The sequence below is a fragment of the Mustelus asterias genome, chromosome 22 (genome assembly GCF_964213995.1).
Source record: "Mustelus asterias chromosome 22, sMusAst1.hap1.1, whole genome shotgun sequence".
In the NCBI taxonomy this organism is placed as follows: Eukaryota; Metazoa; Chordata; class Chondrichthyes; order Carcharhiniformes; family Triakidae; genus Mustelus; species Mustelus asterias.
The window spans coordinates 15,008,768-15,023,452 of NC_135822.1; the positions used below are offsets into that span (position 1 = coordinate 15,008,768).

The following is a 14,685-nucleotide window of genomic DNA, read 5'->3' on the forward strand; positions in this document are numbered from 1 at the left end:
TCTTCCACTTCCCTTGGGCTGTTGGGGGGCCTGTAGTACACCCCCAACATAGTGACTGCGCCTTTCCTGTTTCTAAGCTCCACCCAGAGTGACTCGTTACACGACCCCTCTGAATTGTCCTCCCTCTGCACCGCTGTAATATGCTCTCCAACTAATACCGCTACTCCCCCACCTCTTTTGGCCCCTCCTCTGTCTCGCCTAAAACACTTGTACCCCGGAATATTCAGCTGCCAGTCCTGTCCCTCTTTCAACCAAGTCTCTGTCACCGCAACCACATCCAAATTCCTCGTGCGCATTAAGGCCCCAAGTTCGTCTGTCTTACCTGCTACGCTCCTTGCATTGAAGTATAAGCACTCCAGACCTCCAGGCTCAGTGAGGTTGTCCTCCCCCAGAGTGCTCTTCTTCTTTGCCAGCCTTGTCCCAGCCCCAAGCTCGTCCCCAGCCTCCACTCTTATAGACCTAATAGTTTGATCCCCACCCCCCTGCCATACTAGTTAAAACCCCCCCCGAACTGCACTAGCAAAGCTCCCAGCCAGGATATTTGTGCCCTTCCAACTTAGTTGTGACCCCTCCCTCTTGTACAGGTGCCATCCTCTCCTGAAAACTTCCCATTGATCTATGAAAATGAAGCCCTCCTTCCTGGACCAGTCCTTTAGCCAGGCATTCATTTGTACCAACTCCCTATTCTTAGCCTCACTGGCACGAGGCATTGGGAGTAGCCCAGAGATGGCCACCCTAGTGACCCTACTTTTTAACCTATTTCCCAACTCCCTGAATTGCTCTCTTAGGACCCCCCTACTCTTCCTATCTACGTCATTTCCACCAATGTGTATAATGACATCCATTTCTTTATCTTCCCCATTTAATATGCCTCCTATCCGCTCGGAGACATCCGTGACCCCAGCACCAGGTAGGCAGACTACCATCCTGGAGTCCTGTTCGCCCCCACAGAATCGCCTGTCTGTGCCTCTGACTGATGCATCCCCCACCACTATCGCTCTCCTAACCCCTCTCTTCCCTTTCCGGGCCACAGAGCCTGACTGTGTGCCAGTGACCTGGTCACTGTGTCTTACCCCTGGAGAGGCACACTCCTCCACACTATCTAAAACAATATACCTGTTTTGGAGTGGGACAACCACAGGTGACCCCTCTTCTAACTGTTCACTCCCCTCCCCTCTCACACCTGTCACCAAGCCCTTCCTATTTTGAGAGACCACCACTGGAGTCCTCCATTGTACTTTACCCTTCTGCCCTTTACTCCTCCTAACCGTGACCCACGTGTCTTCCTCCCGATGCCCCGGTGTAACTATTTGCCTGTAACTCCTGTCAATTTTTCTCCCATTTTCCCTGACTAGACTAAGGTCAGCGATCTGCAGCTCCAGTTCCCTGACACGGTCCCTCAAGAGCTGCAGTTCCTCGCACCTGGCACATATGTGAACCTCTGGGAAGCTAGGTGTTTGCAGGAACTCCCACATCCCACATCGGGTAGTAGTAGAGGCAGGTACAATTTTGTCTTTTTAAAAAGCATTTAGACAGTTACATGGGTAAGATGAGTATAGAGGGATTCTGGGCCAAACACGGGCAATTGGGACTAGCTTCGTGGTTTTAAAAAAAAGGCAGCATGGACAAGTTGAGCCGAAGGGCCTGTTTCCATGCTGTGAACCTCTATGACTCTATGTTGGATAACACAAGGAAAAACAAGAAAACAGCACAAGAATCTACCCTAAAAATACTAATAGACTGGTGATTGGTTTATGGACTGCAAGATCACCCATGTTATACAATTCACAGAGCATAAGACATAGGAGCAGAATTAGGCCACTCGGCTTATCGAGTCTGCTCCGCCATTCAAGAATGGCTGATATTTTTCTCTTCCCCATTCTTCTGCCTTTTCCCCATAACCCCTGACCCCCTTATTAATCAAGAACCTATCTATCTCTGTCTTAAAGACACTCAATGACCTAGCCTCCACAGCCTTCTGCGGCAAAGAGTTCCATAGATTCGCCACTCTCTGGCTGAAGAAATTCCTCCTCATCTCTGTTTTAAAGAATCGTCCCTTTAGCCTGAGGTTGTGCCTTCTAGTTTTTCCTACTAGTGGAAACATCCTCTCCATGTCCACGCTAACCAGGCCTCACAATATCCTGTAAGTTTCAATAAGATTCCCCCTCCCACCCCTCATCCTTCTAAACTCCCACAAGTACAGACCCAGAGTCCTCAACCGTTCCTCATACGACAAGCTCTTCATTCCAGGATCATTCTTGTGAACCTCCTCTGGACCCTTTCCAAGGCCAGTACACCGTTCCTTAGATACAGGGCCCAAAACTGCTCACAACATGAGGAAATGTTTAACCTTTTTATGCAGCTGCTTCGACTGACATACAAAACAAAGACTAAGAAAAGACTAGCTAGTCCATTAAGCATGTTCCATGTCATCATGGTTTGACTTCTACACATTACCCCTATCTGCTTTCCGCATAACCATGTCCTTTGTAACATGAATTAATGAAACGGATTGTAGTTTGGAAGAGTTTGTCCCTTGTCACTGTCTAACCAAGTGATGTTGAGGAAAACTGTGGCATCCTTATTGTCCCAGCTAAGTTAGCATGGGAGAGAGTTCAAATTTGAGATATTTCTGGTCCATATTTTTCTTTCAGTGAAGTCACTTGAGGTTTTTTGGAACAATAATCGAGACACAACTTTTGGATACATGTGGCATATTCAATGGAGATGCCCAATTTTATTTTGATTAAATGTTCCACAGAATATCCTTATTTTTTTGAGCACTATATTTTGTTAACCCTTGAGATTTATTTATTTAGTTGTTGGATAGGAGACAACTAATACAGGAGCAGTTCAAACTGGCAGTGTACAAAACTATCTTGGCTGAGGAGTCTGAAATGAGTCCTACTGAACTGGACATATGGAGGACAATTGATCCTACCTTTGATTTATAACTAAGAAGATTCACCATATTTGATTTGATTTATTATTGTCACATGTATTGGTATACAATGAAAAGTATTGTTTCTTATGCAGAATTGTTTCTATACAGACAAAGCATACCATACACACAGAAGGAAATGAGACGATGCAGAATTTAGTGTTACGATCATAGCTAGGATGTAGAGAAAGATCAACTGAATGTGGGGTAGGTCCATTCAAAAGTCTGATGGCAGCAGGGAGAGAAGCTGTTTTTGATACGGTTGGTACGTGTCCTTAGACTTTTCTATCTTTTTTCCCACCGAAGAGGGTGGAAGAGAATATGTCCTGGGTGCATGGTTTCCTTAATTATGCTAGTTGCTTTTTTGAGGCAGCGGGAAGTGTAAACAGTGTCAATGGGTGGGAGGCTGGTTTAAGTGAGACTGGGCTTCATTTATGACCCTTTGTAGTTTCTTGCGGTCTTGGACAGAGCAGGAGCCATACCAAGCTGTGATACAACCAGAAAGAATGCTTTCTATGGTGCATCTGTAAATGTCGGTGAGAGTTGTCGCTGACATGCCAAATTTCCTTAGTCTTCTGAGAAAGTAGAGGCGTTGGTGGGATTTCTTAACGATAGCGTTGGTGTGGAGGACACCTAAAAACTTGAAGCTCTCGACCATTTCTTTTTTGTCCCTGTTGATGCAGACAGGGGCATGTTCTCCACTACGCTTCCTGAAATCGATGACAAAATCCTTTGTTTTGACACTGAGGGAGAGATACTGTCATTGTACCAGTTCACCAGATTCTCCATCTCTTTCCTGTACTCTGTCGCATAGTTGTTCCCTTTTAAATATCTGGTTATGAAATGAATTGGTTACTGGATAATGGGTTGTATTAAAGTGAAAACACTACCATGTGATAGTTGCGCCCAGTTAGAACAATCAAATGATCGTGTCTTAACTGCAGTCTGTAAGGAATTCAATAGTTTAAGGGGAAATTCACGGTCCCTTCGAAGAAGCAAGCCAAACGGGCTGGACAGAATTTTCTTCAGTTTTCATGCCTTTTTTTTTGGCTTTTTTACTGCATTGCCCAAGGTGAACTTTTCATCACATTTGGCCTATCCTGTACCTGATGTAGTAGTACTTGATATAGTTTCTGAGTATAAAATAGTAAAACATTCAATTATATGCAACTCTTACTCCTCGTAACACACATACACACCCTTTGCTCTATAAATACAATGTGCATTCATCGAGCTGAATGTACAGGACACTAAAGGCTCCTCTAATTCCACCAATTGAGAAACCAGGGGGTTAATAAAAAGGTTCCTACCATCATTGAAAATGTGTTTTTCTTCAGTTCTTAATCTCTGCTTTGCTGTAAGAATTGCACACTTCAGAAAAAGCTCTCTGGGCTACAGATTGCTTCTCTCGGTTTAATGATATACAGGAAGTAGTGAAGCACATTGACCTTTATTTCATAGATGTCCATACTTGGCTGATGAACAAAGCACCTACTACATTCACTTTTAAGCTGCTGTGCTGGAGATGAATTGGTCCCCTTGTCCTTGTCCTTAGTAGGAAAAGATTTTTTAAAAAGACTTCAATGTCTTCAAACTAAGACATTTCTTATTTACTGACCAATTCACTGACATGGATTTTTTTCAAGTCAAGGAACTCGTTTCCCATCTAGTTTGCAAACATATTAAATAAAAGCATGTTATTTGGCATTTTAGTACATTATTCAAGTATAGCGCTATGGTTTTTTTTTGGCATTTCAATGTTAGAGATGTCACATTCCCCTTGCATGGCATGAAATAACAGTTCATGGTAAAAAATCTGGACACAGAATGGCACAGAGACAGCTTGTAAATTAAATAATTTTAATTTAACCCTTGTGTAATGAGTCCTGTGGCTCTTCATTGTTCTGCTGTTGTAGTATGGACCTTTTCCAACATACATGTGATTTGAAATCTGAGTAACATTGAAGCTGTTTAGCTAGAAGGCCAAATGGTGATCCGATTGAACTCTTTAACATGAGGTGAAAATATTTTTTTATCAGCAAGCTGATAAGAAAATACAAATTTAACATAATAATTAAGGAGCAGGTTCAAAAAAAAACTTACGCAAACTTTTGTTGAAACAGTCCATAAATTATTTTAAAAAGGGATTTTGTTTACTTGGAAAAATGAATAATAACGGATAAGGGGAGTGAACAGGATAGTAGAATTAGATTAGGCAGATCAAGTGAAGAAAATTGAACAGATCCAGTTGGTGAAATAGGTTCTATGGCAAAGTGTTTTATGAAACTATTTTTTTGCCTCTACTTTCAACTCACACAGAAGACATAGAGTATATTTTGTAGATATACAATTCTAAAGTGTAATATATATTCTTTTTAAATCCTTTATTTTGCTCCTTCAGTAGGTGACATCCTCCTAAGTATTAGTACCACTGTAACTGAAGATTAATGTATTTGAAATTGGTCTGGCATGACCCTCCCTGCGGATGAAGCACCTAAGTCTTTGCTAAGTATGTCATTCTGAACAACCCAGCCAATGTTCAGAACTTTTGTGATGAACAGGCACAAATTCCAAGGCATAACATTGTAGGTAGCTAATGTCTCAACAATTTACTGTAAACGATAAATGAGGTCTTTCTAATGTTGGCATGACATCTTTGGGATATATTCAGCCCATAAGACTTTGTTGGAGCAAAGTAAATTAAAATAGACTTCAATATATTAGTGGCCTTTTATTTCACCCAGTTCCATTCACTTAAAAAAAACAAAACAGGGCTGGATTTTGGCCACTGAGATGGGTAGCTCGCATCGAGAAATTTTCACTACAGGTGAGGTGGTCAGGCTAGAGTCAGGCCTGACTCCCCTTGGTGCTGATCAGAGGCGGACACGACTGCCACCGAGTGCCAAGGCCCGCCTTGGTCCTCTGGAACTTCGTCCCAGTTATTTCCTTAAATATTAGGCCCTCTGACCTTCATTCTTCACCCCAACAAACTCCTCACCCACTCTCTATTGCACCTCCATGCTCCCATGGCAAGAAAATACCAATCCATGCCCCATCCACCCTCATGATCCCTTATAGCCCTCATGCCAACCCAACCACCCATCGTGGCTTTTAGACTCTCCATGCCAACTTGTCCAGTATCCACCATGGATTCAGGAGCATATTAAGATTAAAATAAAGGTCTTAACAGGTCAAAAGCTTTCACTATATTAAAAAATCACTCCCATTCATTAAAGCCCATCCAAAACTTTTAAATCTTCAAGTGCTTTAGACCCTAGAAAACAAACTTCTAGTCATAACTCACATCACAACCGTTCTAAAGTTTTGTGACTCCAATATTGGCCTTACTACAGCAAAAATGGTGTCTGCTTGAACTCGGCACTGAGTCAAATGGCCCTGCAGACACAGGGTTTCCCTTGTGTGTGAGTCACACCCCACCTACTTTCGTCCACCAGCAAAAATAGAATCTGTTGGAAATGGGGGTGAGATTTACACATCCAGGTCCCATCCACTATTTTTAAAGGTCCATGAAATCTCCACAACTCCATGAAAATCTGACCTTTATTGATGTAGTAGCACCTTTGAGGATTTCAGAACATCCCTGAGTACTTAACCAGTGAATTACTTTTGAAGTGTAGTCACGGTTATAAGGTTGTGAAACTTGCCAACCAATTTTCCTTCGGCAAATTTCCACAAATAAGTGGAGAGATAGATGACTGAATGAACATTTTTTTTTTAGTGGTGTCAGTTGAAGGACAATTGTTGGCCAGGGCAAATAGAAAATACTGGAAATACTCACTAGATCTGAGAGCATCAGTGAAGAAAGAAATGGTTAACATTTCATCAAAACAGGAGACCTCATCTGGATCATCAGATCACACCAAGGGATCTTTTACATCAAACTGAGGACAGAGAAGACCAAGATTTTGTGTCTCATTAAAAGACCAGCACCCCCAACAGTGCAGCAGCGCCTCATTGGAGTGTCAGCCAAAATTACATGCTCATGACTTGGAATGGGGCTTGAACCCACTTCTGACTCAGAGGCAAACCTGCCTACATTGAGCTGAGGTTAACATTCAACTGAATAGTAGGAATCCGTACTGAATGAGGCAATACAACTATCAGCTCTTCATTGCTCTCATATCAAACCTGAGACACTGGTGTTACATTGTGATTTGCTGTATTACTTTCATTCGAGGCATTCATAATACTGCAGGTCACAGCATATAAGACAATCCTGTTTTCCCAGACCAGATATTATATTTTTGCATGTGCTCGACATACAAATCCTTTTCAGCCACAACATGTTATACTTGAATTAATAATCAGCTTCAATTATATTTTGCTCACTTTATAACTGGAAACAAGGGATCTGGAAAGCAATACAAAGATACATGAGTTTAAGACACACCCACACAGCAAAACCTGTGTGGTGATCAATGAAGAGAAATAAGTCTCAACAAAAGTCGTAATATTTGCTAACTTGTCAAATAACTTTGCCGCAGTGAGGAAATTCAATGTTAGTGGAAAATTGATGTGAAATTGAAAGAAGGAATCCATCCTGAAGAACAAGCCCAAGACCAAATGCATCATGAGAACAGGGACCAGTCACTGATGTGATCTTAAGAAGTATGTGTCGAAAATCATCAGAGTGGTTTCATCATTACTGGAAATGCAATGCATATATACACACTTAGGTGCACCAAATCAAACCCTGAATCCAGCAAATATTTCAAAGGGACAATTAGTTGATGTAGCCATTTTATGGAACAAAAGTGTCTAATGTTGCGACAGACGACCAAGATCGCCAAGAGATTTCCAGAAGTTCTCGGTTACAAAATGACCAGTTTCCAATGATTCATCATCAGACAGTGGCAAAAACATGAATACCCATTATGCCCGTGAATTTCTACATGTGAAAAGGTTCAAAAACACTTCTAATGAAATCCACAGAACATAAGACAAGATTGATGGTGGTACTAGCCTATGTGACCAATGGAATGAAATTAAACCCAGCAGTAATTTTCAAATGCAAAACTTTGCTTAAAATCAAGTACCTGCAGAAGTTTTTGTGCATTGTTAGGGACCAGGTCAGAAACTCCAAGGTATGTTTTGAAGTTAGCCTAGACCCCAACTTTTTTGATTTTGGTATTAGGGCGAGCATAAGGTGTTTTGCTCCAGGTATGATTTGATTGACCCACTAGGAAGCTTTTATTAAAACAAACTTTATTTAACAAAGTTAAAATATAACAAAAAGAATTAGCATAACTTTTATCAATTGAAAATGCTTAAACGTGGCAACGTATAATACTTAACAGCTATCTCTATAGTTCCAATGTAAGAAATATCCCCACAGATGTAAATCCCTCTTCAGAATAAATTAGCAGGAAAAAAACATATTGGCTCAACGTGGATGCTATGTTTCCAGCCTTTTAGCCCCTCTGGACAGATACAGAAAGATACCTTTCTTCTGACTTCCATATGACAGCCTTCAGAAAAAGGGGCTTAGAATAGAATAGAATCCCTACAGTGCAGAAGGAGGTCATTTAACCCATTGAATCTGCACTGACTCTCCGACACAACATCTTACCTAGGTTCTATCGCCATTATCCCATGTATTTACCCCACTAATCCTCCTAACCTACACATCTCTCGACACTAAGGGGCAATTTAGTATGCCCAATCAATCTAACATGCACATTTTTGGACTGTGGGAGGAAACTGGAGCACCCAGAGGAAACCCACACAGACAAAGGTGAATGTGCAAATTCCACACAGTCATCCAAAGCCAGAACTTAACCTGGGTCCTTGGCATTGTGAGGCAGCAATGCTAACCACTGTGCTACCGTGCCACTCCTGGCAGATCCCAGTCTCCAAATCCAGAGAGAGACAGAGACACCGAGAAACCTACCTCTCTCAAAAGATCCAAGCAGCAACTGACTTGATTTCTCTGTGTAAGGCTAGTCCCACCCAGTTATATGATTTTTCTTGTCAACCTAATCAAGGCTACTCTGAAAAAACCCAGGGGAAAACACTAAAATAACAGAACAGCATTAGTCCAGATTAAAACAAACAATATAGCAATTAAGATCAGATAAGCTTCTGCAGTATCAGCAGGGCTGCTGGTTACAGAAAAAGCAGCACTGATAAATGTAACAGCTTTAAAAAATCCTGCACAAAAAACATAACAATACATTTCTTAGAGGCACAATATCATCACAGCATATCCCTGACAACAGTTAGATGGATGAGGATTGACTGAAGTTATGGATTGATAATGTGTGGAACATGCATCCCATTGCCTGTGTAAAGAATTCCGCTTATTAGTGTGGGGCATGTTCAGATCCCATAAAATAAATGGGATCAATATGCACCTACAAAGAAATAACACCCACATTGCAGTTATACCATGAATCTAATGTCTGTAGTTCAACCTTTTGATGTGTGCCTCAACAAGCCATTCAAGGATCAAATTTGTACCAAATGGAATAGGTTGGTGGTTGGCAGAAAAAATACCATCACAAAGAGTGGAAATATGCACACTTCCCCATTTGATGTTTAGTGTGGTTTGTCTTCAAATCGTGGGATGCTATTACTGTAGTGCACAAGCTGTCATCGGATTATCCCAGAAATATGAAATATCCAATTCGATGGGTGGAGAGGAAGATGATTTGTTGTGGAGGGAGGATTTTGAAACCAAAAGAATCACATCTGATCCAGTGGAGGATCCTTAGAATGATGCCATAACCAAAGTGACTCAATGAATGCAATAAACTTCCTGAATTGGTTGCCAAAGACAATGAATTCAACAGATTTTAAAATACTTTCATTGTGGTTAAAGGCATATTTGTACAATTTATTCAACAAACCATGCCATGTTAATTTGATATGAATTATTGATATTTTTAAATCTAATTTCAAATTGATGACCACTCACATTGGCAGTTCACATTTAAAGTGGGCTTATAAGTCTTTTGGAATGATTTTTGCAGACTTCAATGGTCAACTTATATGCTGACATTTACAGTATTTGCATTTGAGAAGAGCAGGCAGAACTGCTTCCTTATTCTTAACTTTTTTCAGGTGTTCTTCAGTTAGGATTAAAATGGTTAGCTCTGCTAACCATTTTTTAAATTCTGCTATATGGCCCATTTCTTTCACTTAAATTTCCTAGTGAGCAACAATTCCTAGCTGCGAAGCAGACTCAATGGGCCAAATAGCCATCATCTACTCCTACACCTTCTGGTCTAAGAGACCAATAAAGAGAAGTGAAAGCTACTCCATATTCCTGTGGGGAGTACAAAAGTGGATCTATAGTCCATATCAACATAAAATGTTTAGAGTTAAAATATTCTATATTCAATCAGCCATTGTGAAGTATCAGTTCCATCCACCGATGGACATTTGTACTGTTGAGTTCATGGGCAGGGTTTTCCAGCTACACTCGCCCCGAAACCAGAAAATCCTGCCTGAGGTCAACGGACCTTTACATGCTACCCCCTCCCCCGCCTGCTATGTTTTCTGTGGCGGGCGGGACAGGAAAATTCCGGTCCATGAATTTTGACGTTCTTCTGTCTCAGGATCACAATAGTGCTCAGATTGGTTTGTTATTATGAAGAACCAAAACCCATAGAGTAGGACACTACCAAGATGACAAAAATGGACAAGATGTTATAAATCTAGTGGTAATGATTAGATGATGCCAAGCTTAGGTTTTAGAAACCTGTAGATTCTGAAAGGAAGAGAAGATTGAGGAAGTTAAGCTATTATTGGTCTATGAAATGTTATCAGTGAATGAAAACTTTGAAAACAGCTGGCTTTGAATGGAAGAAAGTATGTTTCTTGGCTTGCTTTATTGGCGTTTAACTTGATAGCAGCTGAATGAAGATATGGAGGGAAAGGTTCATTAAAAGTTCCTGTACTAATTTCTTCAAGTTCCAAAATAGTATGTAGGAGAATGATGAAATCCACATGTACATTAATTACCTTGCACGTTTACTATTACATCAATTATGCATAAATGGTTTTAAATTTCTCCAAGGTATCCCTCTGTAGACTCTGTCTCATCCTCACTACTTGCCTTCCCATCTATTTTTGTGACATCCACGAACTTGGCAATAGTACATTCATTTCAGTCATCCAAGTAATTCGTAATGAACGGCACGATGGCACAGTGGTTAGCACTGCTGCCTCACAGCACCAGGGACCTGTGTTCGATTCCTGGCTTGGGTCACTGTCTGTGCGGAGTCTGCACGTTCTCTCTATGTCTGAACAAAGAACAGTACAGCAGAGGAAACAGGCCCTTCGGCCCTCCAAGCCTGTGCCGCTCATTGGTCCAACTAGACCATTCGTTTGTATCCCTCCATTCCCAGACTGCTCGTGACTATCCAGGTAAGTCTTAAACGATGCCAGCGTGTCTGCCTCCACCACCCTACTTGGCAGCGCATTCCAGGCCCCCACCATCCTCTGTGTAAAAAAACGACATCCACGGCCCTTCCTTCGTCAACCGTTTTTGTCACTTCCTCAAAAACTCCACCAAATTTGTAAGGCACGACCTCCCTCTTACAAAACCATGCAATCTGTCACTAATGAGATTGTTCTGTTCTAAATGCGCATACACCCTGTCTCTAAGAATCCTCTCCAACAACTTCCCTACCACGGACGTCAAGCTCACTGGCCTATAATTACCCAGATTATCCCTGCTACCCTTCTTAAATAACGGTACCACATTCGCTGTCCTCCAATCCTCAGGGACCTCACCTGTGTCCAATGAAGAGACAAAGATTTCCATCAGAGGCCCAGCAATTACATCTCTTGTCTCCCTGAGCAGTCTAGGATAGGTGCCATCAGGCCCTGGGGATTTGTCAGTTTTAATGTTACCTAAAAAACCTAACACTTCCTCCCTTGTAATGGAGATTCTCTCTAACGGGTCAACACCTCCCTCTGAGACACTCCCAGTCAACAAGTCCCTCTCCTTTGTGAATACTGATGCAAAGTATTCATTTAGGATCGCCCCTATTCCCTTGGGTTCTAAGCATAATTCCCCTCCTTTGTCCCTGAGAGGTCCGACTTTTTCCCTGACAACTCTTTTGTTCCTAACATATGAATAAAATGCCTTGGGATTCTCCTTAATCCTATCTGCCAAGAACATTTCGTGACCTCTTTTTGCCCTTCTAACTCCCCGTTTGAGTTCTTTCCTACTCTCTCTGTATTCCTCCAGAGCTCCATCTGTTTTCAGTTGCCTGGACCTAATGTACGCCTCTCTTTTCTTTTTGATCAGATCCTCAATTTCCCTGGTTATCCACGGCTCTCAATTCCGACCTTTCCTATCCTTCCTTTTTACAGGCACATGCCTGTCCTGCAGCCTTATCAACTGTTCCTTAAAAGACTCCCACATGCCAGGCGTGGACTTACCCCCGAACAGCCTCTCCCAATCAACGGCCACCAATTCCTGCCTAATCCGGCTATAGTTAGCCTTCCCCCAGTTTAGCACCCTACCCTTAGGACAACACTCGTCCTTGTCCCTTACTATCCTAAAGTTAACAGAGTTGTGGTCACTATTTGCCACATGTTTCCCTACCGAAACTTTGACGACCTGACCGGGCTCATTTCCCAGAACTAGATCCAGTATAGCCCCCTCTCTAGTTGGGCTATCTACATACTGTTCCAAAGAACCTTCCAGTATGCATTTTACAAATTCCTCCCCGTCCAGACCCCCAGCCCTAAACACTTTCTCGTCTATACCAGGGAAATTGAAGTCTCCCACTACAACAACCCTATTTTTTCTGCACATATCCAGAATCTCCTGACATATCCGTTCCTCCACTTCCCATGGGCTGTTGGGTGGCCTGTAGTATACCCCCAGTATACTACCCCCTGTATGGGTTTCCTCCGGGTCCGCTGGTTTCCTCCCACAGTCTGAAAGATGTGTGGGTTAGGTGCATTGGCCATGCTAAATTCTACCTTAGTGTACCTGGACAGGTGCCGGAGTGTGGCGACTAGGGGGTTCTCACAGTAACTCTCATGCTCTCCTATTGCATCCTTTTTAATGGACTGTAACATTTTCCCTATGACAGATGTTGAACTAACTGGCTGATAGTCACCTGTTTTTGTCTCCCTCCCTTTTTGAATAAGGGTAGTTTTCCCATCCTCATAGACTTTTCCAGAATTTAAGGATTCATGGAAGATTACTACCAGTGCATCCACCATCTCTGCAGCTAATTCCTTTATATCCTGGGATGCAACCCTTCAAGTCCAGAGGATCGGCTTTCAGCTGTATTAGTTTCCCTGGTATCTTTCCTCTAGTGATAATTATTTGGCCCTTGATTATTTAATATTTTTGGAATGCTATTAGTGTCTTCTACCATGAAGACTGACACAAAGTACTTATTCAGCTCCACTGCAATTTCCTGGTTCACATTATTGCATAGTGTAGAAAGTGCAAGGGGGGGTAAACTTAAGAAAGCAATGAGAGCAAAGAGGGAGCATGAAAAAACACTGATGGACAGAATTAGTGAGAATCCCAAGACATTCTGTAAGTATATTAAGAAGAGGATTACCAGGGAAAGAGTAGGGCCCATTAAGAACCAAGGGCACAGAGCTGGGGGACATTGGTAGAGTATTAAACGAGTATTTCACATCTGTGAAGCCCAGGCAAGTCGTGGGGGTTACAGATAGTGTGACATGAACCCAAGATCCCGGTTGAGGCTATCCTCTTGTGTGCGGAACTTGGCTATCAGTCTCTGCTCAGCGACTTTGCGCTGTCTGGGCATTCAAAATCTCACTAACTGTCCTGTCTGGAGACAATACACATCTCTTTAACCTGTGCTTAATGCTCTCTCCACTCACATTGTCTGTACCTTTAAGACTTGATTACCTGTAAAGACTCTCATTCCAACCATTATTTTGTAAATTGAGTTTGTGTCTTTATATGCCCTGTTTGTGAACAGAACTCCCACTTACCTGACGAAGGAGCAGCGCTCCAAAAGCTAGTGGCTTTTGCCACCAAATAAACCTGTTGGACTTTAACCTGGTGTTGTGAGACTTCTTACTGTGTTTACCCCAGTCCAACACCGGCATCTCCACATCACATGGGAGGTGCCAGGGGATTGGAGGACAGCCAGTGTGATTACACTTTTCAAGAAGGGTGGTAGAGATAAACCAAGGAATTACAGGCCAGTGAGTCTCACATCAGTGATAGGGAAACTATTGGAGAAAATTCTGAAGAGAATTAATCTCCATTTGGAAAGGCAAGATTTGATCAGGGATAGTCAGCATGGCTTTGTCAGAGGGAAGTCATGCCTGATGAATTTTTCAAGGAAGTGGCCTGGTGTGTAGATGTGGGTAGTGCAGTCGATTTAGTTTACATGGATTTCAAAAAATCCTTTGTCAAGATCCCACATGGTAAACTGCTAAAGAAGCTAAAAGCATGTCGAACCCAGGGCCACTAGGCTGATGGTTCCAAAACTGGCTCAGTGATAAGACGCCGGCATTTCCACATCAGTGATAAGAGACAGAGGATGGTGGTAGAAGGCTGTTTGTGTGCTCGGAGGCGGGTGTCCAGTGGCATTACACAGGGATCAGGGCTAAGTCGCTTATTGTTCATGATGTATATAAGCGATATAGATGAGAATGTGGAGGAGGTCATAAGTTTGACGATAACCTTAAGTTTGGCAGGATAGTTTATAGTGAGGAAGAAGGTCTTGGGTTGCAGGAAGATAGACGGGTTTGATCAGATGGGCAGA

At 42.2% G+C, this 14,685-nt stretch overlaps 2 protein-coding genes across 3 annotated transcripts in view; one reads left to right on the forward strand and one right to left on the reverse strand.

Annotated features, from left to right (window-relative positions):
* prkcz (protein kinase C, zeta) overlaps window positions 1-14,685 on the forward strand; it is a 466,471-nt gene that overhangs the window by 431,873 nt on the left and 19,913 nt on the right. The window contains exon 18 of one of the 2 annotated variants that reach the window (XM_078238769.1): window positions 5,346-5,378. The exons of the other annotated variant lie outside the window; for it this stretch is intronic. Coding sequence (XP_078094895.1) covers window positions 5,346-5,349 — 4 coding nt within the window. The 3' untranslated portion in view covers window positions 5,350-5,378. Of the gene's footprint in view, window positions 1-5,345; window positions 5,379-14,685 lie in introns of those variants that run through there. 2 annotated transcript variants of the gene reach the window in all.
* Window positions 1-14,685, reverse strand: part of LOC144509860 (uncharacterized) — an 85,659-nt gene that overhangs the window by 21,309 nt on the left and 49,665 nt on the right. The gene's annotated exons all lie outside the window — the stretch shown is intronic.